The sequence below is a fragment of the Anopheles bellator genome, chromosome 1 (genome assembly GCF_943735745.2).
Source record: "Anopheles bellator chromosome 1, idAnoBellAS_SP24_06.2, whole genome shotgun sequence".
In the NCBI taxonomy this organism is placed as follows: Eukaryota; Metazoa; Arthropoda; class Insecta; order Diptera; family Culicidae; genus Anopheles; species Anopheles bellator.
In genome coordinates, this window is record NC_071285.1 from 59308093 (window position 1) to 59324864 (window position 16772).

At 52.8% G+C, this 16772-nt stretch overlaps 1 protein-coding gene across 1 annotated transcript in view; it reads right to left on the reverse strand.

Moving 5' to 3' along the window:
- Positions 1-11421: 11421 nt before the first annotated feature.
- Positions 11422-16772, reverse strand: part of LOC131216024 (uncharacterized) — a 30735-nt gene continuing 25384 nt past the window's right edge. The window contains exons 2-6 of the mRNA XM_058210420.1: positions 14947-15065; positions 14118-14252; positions 13351-14043; positions 12435-13280; positions 11422-12363 (exon numbers count right to left, since the gene is read on the reverse strand). Coding sequence (XP_058066403.1) covers positions 12037-12363; positions 12435-13280; positions 13351-14043; positions 14118-14252; positions 14947-15065 — 2120 coding nt within the window. The 3' untranslated portion in view covers positions 11422-12036. The remainder of the gene's footprint in view (positions 12364-12434; positions 13281-13350; positions 14044-14117; positions 14253-14946; positions 15066-16772) is intronic.

Genomic DNA, 16772 nt, shown 5'->3' on the forward strand with positions numbered 1-16772 from the left:
CAAGGTCACCCGTTTCCGCCTTTGCTGATTCGGTTTTTTTTTCTGTTCCTCATACGCGCCAAAAACAAACAACTGTTTGCACAATGAACGCAACGGAAGTGATAAAGCCCCAAGCGCCGCTCGGTGAGAAAGGAAAACGAAGCAAAAACAATTCACTTCCATTGCCAGCGCGTGAAACGATTTAATGAGAAAATTGCTTCAAATAAGGGGAACCAATGGGGTGGCCCTCGAAGCTCGGGTTTGCTGAAATATTTTTTGTTTGAAAAATGATAGCAAAAAGTGGTCTGCATTGTGCACTCGCATTGTGCCGCTGAAGTGAGTCCGAGTGCAGCTTAGAGGCTAATCTTCGGAAAGTTCAAACGCATTAGCATTCAAAAGAGCGAGTTGAGCCGTGGAGCCGCGTGCGACAACGACTTTTGGGCTCAGCTGGGAATTGATTTGCCCTCCATCACATCCGGTTGGCTAGCCGCTCCGTGGTGAGCGGCTCCGTATCATGATGGCGCGATGGCCCATTAGAAAAGGCCTTAGACGGTGGGCAGTGAGGTGGACGATGGTTTTACGATCGTTTGGGCCCAGTTCTTAAGGCCGAGATTAGCCGAGAAACTGACACCCCTTAATGGAATGTTTTCATTGGATTTTTATGGTCTCTCGCTGGCTGTGCTTTTATCTATATCGTTTATTTATCTTTTTCTTTGTTTGACTACCGACGGCACTGAAGCTCAAGCATAAATGATCCCTTCCAACGGACTACACTTCTATCTCGAAGAAGGGCGCTCACTGCGTGTCACTTAGAAGGCAGCGACACCAGAAGATCAAGTTGCCTGCGATTTTCCTTGACATTCGCGCTTGCCCACCGGCGCTGAGGTGTGTTTACTATTGTCTCAAACGGTATTTATGATTGGCGCATCATCACCGGCGGGCGGGTGCAGGAATTGCAGCACCGCCGCCGTAAGCGGGCCAAGATGGTACCGCTATTAGGGGTCGTAAAATATAGAGTGCAATTATCGGTAAAAGGCACGCGGCTACCTAACTGTAACTGCGTGTGTGGCATCATCGACGAGCTCGCCGTTGTCATGGTTGCAAACTGCTGACCCCAAAAGTGCACAACGCTCCGAAGCTCCGAAATAACACCGTCTTGTTGTGGCCCACCAGTAAGTACGTGGCTCCGCTTAGGCCGGTTCTGAAAAGTGCACTCAACACCAGACGAAGGCATTGCGGCTGGCCACGAGCTCATTGTAGCGTTCGCCTCACACTTTCTTAACGTTCACCGCACGGCGATGGTGGTGGTGGTGGTGGCCCTGCAACCTTCACGAAGTCGGTTGGTTGGTTAATTGGGGAGCATGAAAAATCGCAACCATTCTCGCCGCGAGAACGGGGCAGCGGACAAAAAACAGTTCACATTCACGAAACCGCGTGCCAGTGAGCCTGCCGTCCGTATAACGGTGAAGGCGATGGTTGCTATGTTGTGGCGCAGAGTGACTGTTCGTCAACTGCTGACGCGACTGAGCAGTCGATGGAAAGGTCTCGCGGCTCGCCGTTCTCGGTGAGACTAAATTGGTGGCCATTCACGACGGTGTGACCGAGACCGGCTCAAGGAACAAGCACACTTCCCAGACCACAGCGCGACGCGACCAGAACAAACGGAATCCATAATTACGAAAACGTTCAGCTATTTGTCGAGCCGACCAATTGGCGTGGCGTCCAAGAAACCGACGCCCGGTCGCCGGAGAGATACTGAGAATTGGTCGGGACGGCGGGAGACACTATGGTCCACTTTTGGAAAGGTGTTTCAGACCGACCGACCGGTGATATGGCAAATGTTTGAACAGAATTTGAAGAACCGCTGAAGAAGTCGACGACGGGACCACTGTTCTCGTTTGTCGTCCATTCAATCCCTCGGCCAGCAGTTTGCACTCCGCGCGTACGGCGGCAGCATAAATTTGCATACCATATGCTGTGTGACGCGCGGTGACGCGCCCCGTTCGTTCGGGGCCATCGGTTTCAGTTTGTCATCGATCACGCCCAAGATGACCGTTTAAGATTGGGAAAAGAAGCGACGCGCACACATTCGAAACGATGCTTTTGAACAGAATGCAAATCGAACAGTAAGTTTACCAAAATAATTGATTTCCATTTGTTCGCTTTTTCGTTACAGGACCTAGGATGAAGGTGAGTCCCGTTACGCTACGCGAATGACCGCCCCGTAAATCACGTGAAACCAGAGTCTCCGCCCGGTGCCGAGATCAGATATTACACAGCATTTTCGAGGGGGGCCTTTCTGTTTCGTTCTGACCCTTGCTCGGATGGTCGGATTTTTGGCAACCTTGCTTTAATTACTGCTCCGCCCGTGTGGTGTGAGTGAACCGGGTGCGGTTCCATAACGGTTGAGCGCAAAAAAAACGCAAAACAAGAGGCGAAATAAAAACCGTTCCAAAACCGGTGTCATTAAGAGAATCGGGGTTTTTTGTGAGAGGTTCGGTCCGCCGCGCGTCTGAAGTGGCTTTCGGTTTCCATGGACGGCGGAGCGGCAGTTATGTTGTCCTCAAGGTTGAAAGATGTTCTGATGGATTTTTTCTAATCTTCATTCCCTTTTAACCTGAAAATGGCCGCATGTCTGACCGGTACGCTATCGGACAAAATGTCTCCAAAAAGGGAAGGTGCTTCCTTGTTTCGAATACGCTTTGTTATCATGTATGTTGACTCATGTCGATCTTCACAACATGGTGCTTAGGCATTATGGGACGGGAAGAAAAGAGTAGGACATAAAAACACTTACCATTTTTGTTGAGTTGTATAATGCTCCAGTGACCAATTGAAGGCTTCGTTAGAGGCACCCTACCAATAAGCACTTCTCACTGCTTCACTATAATTTATCGTTACCCTACTCGGATTATTCGCTGCAAAAAGAGTAACGAACCGTTAGTGTAACGAACAAACCGGGAAAATAATTTATAAAAGCATATAATTTCTTCACTTTGAAATGGATTTAAACGGCTAACGTTCGTGTTCTGTGCGCTCGTCGGAGTCTTTCGTTCGCTCAACGTTTCGAGTTCATCATAGCAAACCGTGCTTTAACCAAACGGGGAAAGAGAATTTGAATTGAGCTTTTGATGGGGAATTAAATCGAAAAACCAGCGAAAGTATCTTGGCAGCAAAAAGAGCGTAGCCATGAAAGCCGAAGGTCGCAGCATGGAACTAATTAGAAATTTCGATGTTCGACGCTCGACGTTCACTTAAGTTTTTCATTTCGTAGCACGATGAGTTCACTTTTGGGGCCAATCTCAATGGTGCCGGATTCGCGCAGTTCACTACAGTCCATCGATCAGGCTCACGGAAGTGAGCAGAGCACGGTCAAGGATTCGCACCAGTTGGACACTTTACGTGTTGCGCAGAACACCACACTTGTCACAGTAAATGTCACAGCAAATTTAAATGCACACAAGCAGCAGGCGCGCCTACTGTGCGCTGTCACTCACCAGCAAAATAAAGATCGGTTTATAAACTAAAACAATAAATAGGCGGAACACTCTGGATGGCCTCGCGCTCGCTCGGGGTGCAGAGAGAGGTAGCAAAAAGGCGGTATTGACACGAACTATGCGCACTAGGGACTGAACGGCAATCCGTGTTCCATCAATATCGAAGCTCTCCGGCTCTGCGCGTTCGGTTGACGGATTTTCGTACGGCGATCGCTGGATTTTCGCTGGCTAACCGGGCCCCACAGAGCCCCACGGTGGTTCGGCTTTCGCGAAAAGACCCGACCAGCCGAAGCCACGATCCATTTTCAAAACCCAAGAGTGGTGGAAGCCGAGCCATAAAGCCAATCGCTGCGCACCATCCCTTTCGCACGCACCCGCAGTGGCTATCTTTCCGTGGCCCTCTCTTTCAGGTGGGCCTACTCTTGCTCGCTCGCACCCTCTAAGGACCTCTCTTTCGCCCTTCTTTTGCGATATCCAACGTCTTCGACCACCCGTCAGCCGCAGCGCCAGCGCCAGTGTCGCCGGTCGGCGGACGGTTTTATGGTTATGGTGGGATGGCCTCCCTACTCGATTGGCGTCTCGCATCTCTTTCTCCCCTTGTTCTCTCTCTCTCTCTCTGCCTGCCAGTCTATCGCCGACGCCTGGGTCACTGGGATCGCCGGACCGTCAAAGAGTATCGAACTGTTCTGTTGCCAAAGAAACTCCGTTTCCAAAGTCGTATGCTGCTATCTGGCAGTAAGAAGGTGTAGCGCCATTGTTTGGCCTCTCTTTCGTACGGTCCTACACTCCAAATTGGGCAGCCCACGGTGCTAAAGTTGTACTAAAACTACTACCACTGTCTTGTACTACGACCGCGGTTGGCCACTCATACTGCCGCGCCAGTCATTAGCAGCGGCGATCATCATCACTGACTGGTCCACCTGAATGTGGCGGCTCCATCGTGGTTGCAACACCACCCGCGGTGTCTCCGTGGTGGTGGTGCCCCTGCCGCCATAAAGATAAGCGAAATCGCTGCTCTTTAGCAACCTCCTCCGTTCCGACTTTCTGGGACGTTTCTTGGCCAAACTGGTGCTGCGCGCGCTGTCCGTCGGAGTTTTGCTGCAACCGACCGTTGACTGCCACTCAGTGTCAGAACCTTATATTGAATGGAAACTGTCTATAACGAGATCGAGAGCGAGTGGAGCACTAGCGCTGCTAGTGCTTCCTTTCTCTACACTGACTTGGAAATTGCTTCACGGCGCTGATTATACGACAGAGTGCCCCAGCTAGCGTTGAGGACATGGACAACCATTGCAAGATGCCGGAGAATTCCTAAGAAATGTTTCGGTGATAAGGCGAAACTAAACGTTCCAAATGGACGCTATTTTTTTCAAAGTGACACCCTTTTCTCGACCCTGAATGAGAATAAAATATGTTCCGCCTTCCTGATCCGCCCTTAAAAGCGTGGCGTGAACGGAAAAGTGTTACGAACGGTCTCGGTCGCGGTGAAAGAAGATTTGATATCGCGGCTCCTAAATGGGTCAAATGCGCATCAGAAGACCGCTCGTCAGACTGTGACCCATAAAAGGTTCCTGGTGGTGGATTCCTGTTTTACGGTCGTGGGCAGCCGCAGGCAGCGATACAGGCATCCGGTTTCGCTTGCATATGCAACAAGTTTGTCGATACGAATGCATCGAGTCACGACCGACCGACCCAAAGCCAGGCCATCTCGTAGTAAACTAGAAGAAAGAGAAAATGTAGAGCGATTCTATCGGTTTTCCTCGACTCGCGCTACATGTTTGCCGCCAAACCGGTCTGTGTCTGCGTTCCTCTGCATCTTTAGGCTTCAGGCCTTAGTATGTTGAAACGTTTATTTATTGTGCGTTATTCAAAACCAAGTCTATGGGGCATATTCAGAAAATATGATCTACACTCGGCTCGGCCACAGCATAAGAGCTAGTCCTTAAAGCCTAATAACGTGGCACTAGCTCTTCTCATCGTCCTGACGAAGGCGTTCGGCGTTTGGTGAAGTGTTTATGGGCCCAACGGACAACATTATTATGTCCGCACCCTTCACCTGACCCCGATTGAAGCACCAACCCGAACCGGACCGCCGTAGTGTGTTACATTTTGTTCAACTTTCTTCGCCCGCCATCGAACGGCACGCGCACCGAAAGGAGTCAATGTAAATCAAATTGGAGTTTTAGTTACTTTATTTTGGGGCGACGGGCAACTTATGCTTTATGGCCGGTGCATGCAGCTTCACGCCTTTGTGGCTTATGTAAGCATTGTTTAATATAGGTGGAAACTTTTGCTTTCGAAACGGCCAAATCTCGAGCAGCAGCAGCAGCACCCATTCCCATTGCCCCCAGCGAAACTGTAACACTCGCCACTCGAGGTGAGCTTTTTTGTTGCTCCTTGCGGTTTTCGGCGATCGTTCACAGCCTTTCGATCGATCAGCTTCACGGGGACAACTAAGGCTGCCCGCGCGAAACATTTACTGCTTTCTGGTTGTGGGCACCACGTTACGTGCACCACTGCGCCGATATGTTGTACGCCAGACGGTGCCGAAATTGGTTTATGTCATTTTTCTATCCTCCGTACACGTGTGACACGTTTCCATTGAACACTAAATTTGGCTTAGTAAATGCGACAGAACTATCGCTTCGATTGGTTTACTTTTATGAAAAGCGTGTAAAGCGCGAGGCGAGCGGCCGAGACTCGAAAGTAGACTTGCCACCTGTGCAAATGCAGCGTGAGGCAGCCAATTGCAGCATAAGAGGAAAGTTGCCTTCCATTGCATCGTGGCTTATTCATTATCAATCGCACAGTGGCGACCCGATCCGGCGACAGCCACGGCTTCTTTCCTTTCTTTCGCATTCGGCCAACCCCTCAACCGAGCCGTCGCCTTGACTTTAACTGGAAAACTTACCAGTCCAGCTCTCTGGCAAGCCACGAGCCTTTCTGCATGTCCCCTCGGTGGCTTTCTGCTTGTCCGCTTCTGCACTCGTAGATAATGTCGCTCCGAAAATTGGGTCACTAAAAAGCCACATTTCTGCCTTCAAACCGTCGCCGTCGGTCGGTGCGCAAAGTCGGTTAATAATTCTGGCATTCCGGTGTGGCCGGCACGACGTGATGCGCCGTGACATAATCGGAACGAGTAACTGGATTATCAATCATGGCTGGCTGGCTGGCGGTCGGATGATGAGCCCCATCGGAGTGGCCGTCACTTGGAGCGAAACAAACGGTGCTTAATTGCCCAGGATGTGCGGCGACGCATATTTTCTTGTTATCGTCCACCGTTGTCACCTTAGGAGCCATTTACCGACGATGCTCCGCATCGTTAGATTATGCAAGTGACCTAAACATTGGTCTCCTTCTAATTTGCGCCCGAGATGTAATGGCCTCTGCCGTGGCCATCGTTTAGATTTCCGGTTCCAGTGGCCCATCCGTGTTGGAGTGTCCGGCAAATGTTTGTCGACGACGACGAAGAAGCGGCCTAGCTCCCCGACCGTCCGCGTGGTTCGAACTTATTTGCGTTGATTGATTTAAACAAACAGTCACCGGGCCCCTGTTTGAAGGATGTGAGGCGTGTGATTAACTCATCGCCACTCACACCGATACGGAGTAGCCAGCCCAGGGGGGGTCCATGCGAGGGGATTGAATAATTGGCGATAAACAGTCGAGAGGAGGCTTATTACGGGGCCTGGCCGATGATCGTTAGGCTCTGAGGGGTTGAAGATTTAATGAAGGACTTGCTACATAATTCCCTCGTTTCAAGGTTCATGCCGGCCACCGTCGGTACAGCACGTGACACACGCAGGACGCCCGACAGGAGTTGCAGTTTGAGTTATCCAAATCAGGAAGCTCCATACTATGCTGTCGGTTACGAACTACGCGAACCCGCCCAGCTGTGACCAGAATTGAAAGTGAAACCGAGAAGTGGCAGTCGCTCCTGTATAAGTGCCCCCTTTTCGACTGTGTGCTGGCAAACCCCAGAACAGTGGTTTGCAGCTACAACCTGAACTGGATACGATCGCCACCCTGAGCTAACCCGTTTCGGGGGTTGCCGACTTCAAAGTGGTCAAACCATGCACTCCGCCATCACTACCACCACCAGGCCAGTGGTGTGAGGAATGGAGCTACTAAGCTACCCTTTCGGCCAGCTGCCGTCTCTCGGGTCGACTAGATCCTCTAGAGCCGTGTGGTCACGTGGAGATTAATCACCGTTTGAGCCGAGTGGCCCAACCGGACCGAATTCGGTTACACAACAGGCGCACTTACGGGCTTTGATTTAGAACTCGACGAGGTCTTAAACATGTAAACGTCAACGGTGTGGCGATCATGTAGTGAACGATTTATTGTCAAGCTCTCTGAGTCATCGATCAGTGCTAGGATTATGAACCGAGACTGATCAGAGATGCAGCATTGATCATGAACTCGTTTCAGGTCAGAAGCACATCAGTCTTGATTTCGAAAGATAATCGCTTAATTACCGCTGTAATGTGGCCACTTTGAAGAGATCTACAAATGTAGCAATCTTAATCCCCACTTTAGATCAGTGTCTCCGCCGATGGTTGGTCAGCGATTGGGCTTTGGCGCTTTTAGTTTGTGCAAACGGCTCGCAAGTGCCGCTCGCGAAATTGTGCGTCCATGTCCAGATCGTTATCCATTCCATGCCAATCAGCCGTTTTGCGACAAACGACCACCAGCAGGCTTACCAATGGCTGGGCAACCTTGACGCAGAGCTGACTGCTGGCCGCTACTGACCCTACGGAGCCGCGGCCAGTGGAACTAATTATGCTGCAGTGGGCTGCGCTTGAATATGAAAAGTCGAATGGAAAGGCAGCAAAGGGAAAAGAAAGCCCGTGAGTGGCCACTTAATTATACAAAGAAAAATTGCGACAATTTTCACGAAAGCCAGTGCGACGTTACGCCCTTTCATCATCATGTCACCATTTCCTGCTTCTAGGGCCGCTACGCCAGAGAGTGACAGGAAGCACCATGCTGGATCCTCAGGCATTATGTCACAGACGAAACATGACAATGAGCGGCTGGCCGCTAACAAGCGAGCACTGGAAAGCTGGACAAAATTAGCCGAAACATGAAAAGTGCCGCGCCTCGGTAACGCGCCCTGGGAGAATTTACAAACAAAGAGTGACCGCCGAAGGGTGGCTTTCGGTGCGTTTTAATTACAATCTCTTCTCTTTCCGTCCAATCATGAGTTCACAGAAGATCACCTGCGTGTTTCGTATTCAAACCTATCACCGAGATTCCCTTTTACGGTGACCAAAAACCCCGCTTTAATTGTGTCTTGCCATCGCTGTTAAGTAATCTTTGGCCAGCTTTAGGCGGGCTCACAACATAAACGGGAACACATCGCGCCGCGTGGTTTTTGCGCACCCCCTTTTTGGACACCGTCCTGATCTCGCGTGAGCGTGTATTTGTTTCGCAGTCAATTTCCACCAATCTGTCCTTGAGACTTTCACCATCGCAGGGAACCGCAAGATGTTCTAGTTTTTTTTCTCCTCTTCGACTCTCCGATTCACGTTCAGCGGTGCGGTAAGCCGCGATCCACTACCCTTCTTTCTTGTGGCACAATTTTTCTCCTGCTTTTCGGGCCCGACAGGTTCACGAAACAGGACCCGCTAGCCAGCCGGTCAGCCGAACATATGGCGGCTGGCGTGGCGTTTCGCAGGTACATGCGAAAGGTTAGTCTCGGGATGTGGTGCATACGATTATGTCACCGCCGTGGCAGCAGCAGCAGCAGTAAGGCAGTAGGTCTGACATGTCGTGTAGGGGTATGAATGAAATGAACCCGGCTGGCAGACACGTAGAATGATCAGAAAAAAACTCACCTGCCTGTGTTACGCGATTTCTAACCTAATTATTTAAATATCATTTCGCTTTGTAAGCGAAGTTGAATTTTGAATTGATGACAACATTGAGTAGATCACCCAGTTTGTTGTAACACTCATCAGCACTATCAAAACTCGATAATCTGTGAAATGTTTTTCGTAAAGGCGTTCGTCACTAACGGGTTTTAAAATTCAAAAACTACAGAACATTGCGTACAATGCGTTTGGCTAGCAACTTATGTTGCGTGCGGCTCATTGTAAGCAAGAAAACTTGCACGGAGCACTTGTGCGCAGGGTGATCGAATTAGATCAGTTTCATGTTTTAGATGATATTTTAGATTTGGATTTTAAACATCGCGCGGAAATCGACAAAGAATAATTCAAAAATAAAAGGAATAAATCGACCTAGAACTTCCACTTCCGGTGACGCAAAGAAGACAAAAACCCGTCGGTAATAACATTGAAAAATTGATTTGTTTTTATTTACTTTTAGTTGAAGATCTATCAAGTTGTTTGCTTGCTCCACTTTGCTGATTCGAAGAACATGATCGAGCTCTCACCGTTTGACTGTCGCTGCGTGTGGTAGCGTCTTACAAAATACACTCTGCCACTGCCGCCAAATTGTCCGCCATTCTGGGAGTGCTGCTCCGCGGTCGCGTTTGCAGTCGCCCACTACGTGTCCTGGGGTAGTTGGGTGTGTGGGCTACAGTGTGCCGGGTGTCTGTCGTGCGTTTGGCAAACTCAAGTTCTCACGTTTTGTACAAAATACGGGACAGTCCGACCTGACACGCCAACCTGGGCGCACCCTACCGCTTGACTGAGCTACACTTTATGGCGGTTGACTCCCTGTGTCCCCCTGTGTGTTGGCATCCGAGCCGCGAAACGAGTTGAGATACATCCGCGCGCGGCGTCCTCGGTGTTTGTCAATAACTTACGCCTAATACTATGACACCCACGCCGGCCCGAGCTCGGTTTGTTTCGGGATGCTGAGCCATACCGAGGGCCCCCTCTTCGGCCCCAGATTCCTATGTCCTAAATTTTACGTCCCAAGAATTGAATCGTCTCTAACCTAAGTTACAATTTTTGCGACCAATTTGTGGCCCACTTTTTTCGGTCTCGGATCTTCTTCTGTCCCCGTCGTGAAATGCAGTTTTTTTGTATTTGCCGCCTCTCTACGCGCAAAGTACAAGCAAACCCAGCGGCCAGAGCGGTGTCTGTGTGTTGCGGTATTTAAAACGTAAATTAAAAATTACCCACACTAAACGAATTATCACAATTTGGTGTGTAAACAAATATTTATACAAAAAACACAGGAAACACAACAGAAGCGGAGAAAGTATCCGAATGCTGCTGGCTGAACTGAGTACAACTGTGTCCACTGATCAGTGAGAACATGAACTGTGGGAAACATAGAGGTGTAAAACGCATAGCACTGTCCTTTCGACGGCAAGCCGGCCCTGAAAGGTGCATCATCCGACTCCACGATTCGGCGTTTCGATGGATTAAAGTACGTGTGTTGGTTGGGTGTGTGTTGGGCTGGGTTGTTGTTGATTAGGGTTGTTGGTTGTTGATAGGATTGAAAACCGTTTGCGTTGCACTGTTTGTTTGTTTGTTCCGTTTGGTCACCTGCAGAAGAAGATTGTCCTCACATTCTCACAGCGCCGCCACTCGCCTCACTCGCCTGACTCGCCTGACTCTCGGCCCTTGTCCCGTTTCTTGGAGCTCGTTTTGAGTGTTAATCAGAAATTTAATGTTTTGATTCGTTTGTGTTCTTGTTTCCGACCTCCTTGTTGTAAATAGCTTTCCATCGCCACCGTACCGATTTCTCCATGAAGGGCCATGGCCCTGCCGGATTCTTGATTCTTTGCTCGCTCCCTGGTCTGGTATTATAAAAGTTCAGCTAAACCGTGGTACAAGTACGAGTATATGTAGAGAAAATGGTTGGAAAAAGGTAGTGGAGAAAAGTGCGAATAAAAAAGAGAGAGAGAGAGAGAGAGAGAAATGCTGAGAGGAACACGCGAAACGGGTTAAATACGGTTAGAAGAGGGGTACTCTTAAGAGGTTCGATTCAAACATTGGGTTATATTTTGTGCCAAGCGAACGGTTGTTTCTTTGCGGATAAATATGAACCGGAACCAGCCCAAAAGCTAGCTCAAGCGGACTGTGTACAGCAGCAAGGGGTGGCCCCAGAAAAGGGAAGGTTATAGGTGCAGAGTGCAGAGTGTGCGGAAAGCGTTAGCCGATACTGGAAAGACACACGGGATACACGGAACGGGGGATTGGCCGGAGAAAAAGTGGGAAGTTTCAAAGAGGCGGATTACATGGTTCGATATTCAAAAGTTCATTTGGCGTTTGGAATTACAATCATTAAAGCTTGATTCTCTTCTATCTTCGATAACGATATACAACGGACACCGGGAGGCCTCGGGGAGCCCCACCGGACTTATCCTTCCTACTTGAAATGCATCGTACATCACGGCTTCCAGCCAGCTCCTTTCGCCAGCCAGGATCGGCAACACCGACTACGTTTTCCGAGTTTTCCGAGCCTATCTGTCTGTCCCTCTGTGTCTAGCTTCTAGTAGCGACTTGAACTGTTGTGGTTTGATTCGACTATTGATCCATCGGTTGCGTTTCGATTGATTTAGGAAAGATTGATTTAGGATACATTCGTGCCGGGAGGGCGAGAAACTCCGGTTTCGGTGCCGCAGCAGCCCGCAGCTCGTCTACAGCAGGTACTCGTCGGCCGCCGAGCTCAGGTGGTGATGGTGGTGATGTAGGTGGTAGTGTTGGTTGGACACGCTCTGCCGCTCGGCATCGTGGTGATTATGAACGCTTGAGGTAGTTCTTTCTCGTAGGCAACAGTCAATCGCTTGGCACTGTTGCGCAGATGATAGTCCTTCACAGCACGCAGCGGACGAAGCGGCGGCCGCGGCCGCCGCAGCCATCACGCAAACGGACCGCTGGCGCTTCTGCTGGGCCGACTCCAGGTTGAGCGTCTTGTCGATGGCCCGCAGCCGCTTCTCGAGGCTCGTCGTCGAAAGGATGTCGACCTGGAAACGGAACGAACACACGAACGTTAGGAACCGCGAGAGAGCCACCGTCGGGGATGGTGTGTCCTTACCTTGAGCTTGGCGTTCAGGGGCAGGATCGCAATGATCCACCAAGCCCACGCCGGCCCGTCCGCCACGTCCTCCCAGTTCTCCTCCAGGTCCGGCATCTTGCCCAAGCTCTTGAAGATCTCGCACCGTCGGCTCTCCGCTAGGCTCTGGTGCCAATCGATCGCCTTCAGGAGAACCTTCTCGTGCAGCTCACGCACCAGCTGCAGCCGCTCGCCTGCGCCCTCCGCGTCCGCCCCGTCCGGTCCCGGGCCAGGGGCAATTTTCTCGTCTTCGAAGAACTCCACGTTGGCCGTATCGTAGCCGTCCTTCTCGTGGCGCGCCAACACCCGGAACCGGCGGCCACCGACGGTGGACAGGATGGAGCAGCCGTCGCCGAGCTGCACACAGTCCCGGATGTCCAGCATGGTGCCGTACTCCACGTACCGCTGGCGGTTGTTTTGCGTCGGCAGGGCGATCCCGAACTGCCGTTCGCCGCTCTCGATCGCCCGGCGCACCATCAGCCAGTAGCGCTGCTCGTACACGAACAGCGGGCAGGGCACCGACGGGAACGCGGTGGTGCAGATGAACACGGGGACGGTCGGTTCGCGGTCCTGTTCCTGCTGCTGGCGCCGCTCGTACGCCTCCGGGACGAAGCGGCGCATGGCGAGATCGACGAAGGCGGTCATCTTCCGCATCGCCAGTGAGATCAAGTTGGCCGGAGGCGTCGAACTGCCGCCCCCCGGCTGGGCCACCCGCTCCGGAGCCTCCGGCTGGCCGTTGGCGGCCACGTGGTGCCGGAACTGCTCCACCAGCGGAGCCATGCACAGTGGACAGGACGAGGAATAGTCCATGCAGCGATCGAGACAAACCTGCGAACGAGCGATACACGCGCGATTAGCTTCGGCCCTGGAATCCTGGGCACCCTTAGTGGACACTTACCCAGCAGTAGGTGTGACCGCACGGGGTCACCACCGGTCGCCAGAGGGTCCGGCAGCACAGGACGCAGTCAAAGTCCGAGGCCTCGATCAGCGCCGGGTTCACCGGCAACCGGACGGGCGTCGAGTCCGACCATCGGATCGCCTCCAGCTCGCCATCGATGCGCTCCAGCAGCGAGCGCAGCCTCTGGCCCGCCTTCGGAATGGTCGTGAGGGTCCCCCGCTCCTGCTGTTGGTGGTAGCGGTGGTCCCGCAGGTGTCCCGGATCCTGCTCGAGCCCGAGCAGCAAGGCCGCACCCGATTTCCTGCGCCTCCGGTGGTGGCTCCGGTGCTGCCGGTTGGCCCGCGTCGGCTCGAGCAGGGCCGTCTCCTCGCAGAACGGATCGTCCATGTAGTCGAACAGCAGGCCCGGACTCAGGTAGTCCTCGTCGCCGTAGTCGGAATGGTCCTCGTCGAAGTCACCCTGCCGGAGGGTGACGAACTGCTTCCTCTTCGCCTTCCGCTTCTGCGGCGCGATCAGCGCCCGGTGGCGCCGCTTGCGGCAACCCGCGATCAGGTCGTAGGAACTGTCAAAGACCGTGGCGAGCGGATCCGGATCCGTTTCGTCCTCCTCCGTCGGGCTGGCGGTGGTCCGCTCTGGCTGGAGGGCATTTGTACTCGCAGGACGCGCCGGTTCTGCCAGGAGCTGCTGAAGATCCTGCGGGGCGGGGGAACCAATTGGGTCAGTCAATTCACCGAGGCTCTGTTGGGCAGGGGGGACGCGCTACTCACTTGTATCAGTTCTGTTTGCATGTCGTCTATCACACCGACCGACTGGCGGTCTAGGAATATTGAGATACAGCGCGCCACGATCGCGTCCTCGTTCTTTCGCAACGCCGACAGGGAGAGGGCTCGACAGTGGTGGGCCTGCGGGGAGGGACAAAGCAAATCGTGGGTTAAATCGAGGTTACGCCCGGATTGAAAGCGCCCGTGAATGCATAACCAATGACTCCGTGAGTCCTGTCCAAATCTAAACACGTGAAGCCAGGCACGTGTTCCGGGTTGGCCCCGCCACCAACCGGGGCCGAAAAAGCCTAAGGGGATCGAATCTCAGTTTCTTTTTCTGTGCTCTCCGAGACACAGTCCGCGGCGGGCGCTTGCATCATCATCGTCGGCGGCGGCACACGTGCATCGGCTTCACGTGCGCGGCTCTCTCTCTCGCAAGGACTGGCCCAGAATTCAGCCTCTGCCGGGGTGCGCGCTTTTGACCTGTTCCTTTCCCTGCTCCACTCGCCGCTGCATACATCAGCATAAAGTGAAGCTCCCACCCGGCGCACGTGTCCACTCGGTTCGCTACGCAACACTTCTATATTAAATTACCGTCACACGATTTTTGACGTTATGTCACGGCGTGACGTCGGCCCCCCCCCCCCGAAACCGGCCGGCCATGTGCGGGGCCGGCACATGCTGCGCCCGAGATTCTGCGGCCTGTGAAACGGAAACGGCTTCACGAAAACGTGCAAAACTTCCGTTCCGTTTTTCCGAATCCCCTTGCTCCGTGTTACATCACTGGCGTGGCGCGTGGGGCCCGCTTCCGGGAAAGGCGATCGACGATTCTTACCTTGTGCGACAACGGATGGCATCGGGCGGCACCGTCGGCATCGGCCAGTGCGCTCTGGTAGTGCTGCAGGCGGAACAGCACCTTCGACCGTAGCTGCAACCCCTTGGCACTGTTCGGCGCTGGAAAGAGAGGAGAGCGGAACACGATCGTCAGTACGGTTGCTATTTGTTCTTTTAATGGGGAGCCCGGTAATTGTTCGGGTTGAGTAAATACGCTTTATGGCCACGGCGGACACTCATTAGACGGCGACAAAGAATCTGTGCCAATGTCTGGAGCATTCTTCTTGGCGTCACGAAATGGCGAAAAATTAGATTTATCTTAATGCAACAATTTGTATGGCCACACCGACGGACTAATGGCGCGCGTAACGAGGTTAATGCAGAGAACAATTAATTCGAGTTCCTTTAAAGTAAGTCATTTTTTTTTCTGCCCAAGGACTGGGCCGCGTCGCACGCACTCGGTCGGGTTTCTCACGGACCCCTTCGGGCTGGGGTGGAAAATACTGGAAAATACTGGTCACGGCCCGAAGGTGCGTGTTTAGGACCCAACTCCGGTTGCCGGTTGCCGAGACCCATTAGTGCGCCCTCTTCTACAGTCCTTCAACGCGCGCCGCAAGGATGTCCGGTCCGGCCTTCACGTACGCGCGGGCCGTTTTGAGGTTAACTACAGTCCTTGCTGCCGGCCTATCGATCCCGTGCCACACCTGTTGCGCCGCCCCCCGTCAATCTTGCCCCGGCTCCGGCGGGGCTTCGGATAATGATCGAATATTAATGGAGTTTTAACAAGCGGCTGTATCCACCGGGTTTCCCCGGGCCAACCGTGATTGGAAAGCCCCGGACGAGACGTCTCCGGAGACGTATTTTTAACGGCACACACAGTTCCGGGAATCAGAATCTTTATCATCTTCCGTTTTCCGGCGATCCGAACGCCCGCACGCGCGCCTTGCGCTCATGTGTGTGGGTGTGAATAGATAACGGCAGGGTAAACAGAGGCCACCTTCATCGGGAGTGACGCACACACACACGCGGGGAGAGGGTGGTGATAACCATGACATTGGCTGAAGGTTACTGTCAAGGCGACAACAACAACAAGGGGCGGCCCCAAATTTGTCCTGCGCCATCCTTCGCCTTCGTGTGCCACCCACAAAAAAACCCAAATCATCGAGTCATCGAACGATAAAGGCTGCCGGTCCTGACGGGAGTGACGAGACAATCGGACGACACACTGATGGGCAGGTTGCCATGGAAGAGACAGTTCCGTCACCGGCAGCTGCACGGCAACGAACAACGGAAGGTTCGAGGCCGGGCTGGATTCAGTCGGGTTGAAGGATATCAACAAGTGGGGGGTTGTTGCTCCCAAAGTGTCACTTTCGGTCGCTATGAATTCCCCGTGGACCTTTAATGGCCTGCCGATGGTGACTAAATCCCTGGTGGTTCCATTCAATCGTACTGAGTTCCAGGAACTTTTCAACTCATCACCTGCTTCGCGTAGCCGTTGCGGCCACTCGAACGGGGCGGTAGCGCGATAAGAGAGCGAAGCCGAGTGGTTCGCGATTACCGTGCGTTGACCTTGCGCCGGATCGGCGATCACGCGCGACTCGCGATTTCTGACACCTTCCAGCGGATCTTACGCCCTCTCGGAGCGAGAGGTGATAAGCAGCGTGAGTCGCAGCCCGGAGCCGGAATGTGGAGTTTTGGATGACGGTGAGTCAGATCTACGTCTTCATTCAACAAATGGCCCGCAACGCACGGCTGATAACACCCGGCGAGTGCTTCGAATCCATTCAGTTCCCCGCCAGCAGGACCTAAGCCTGGCTGGGGCGCGAT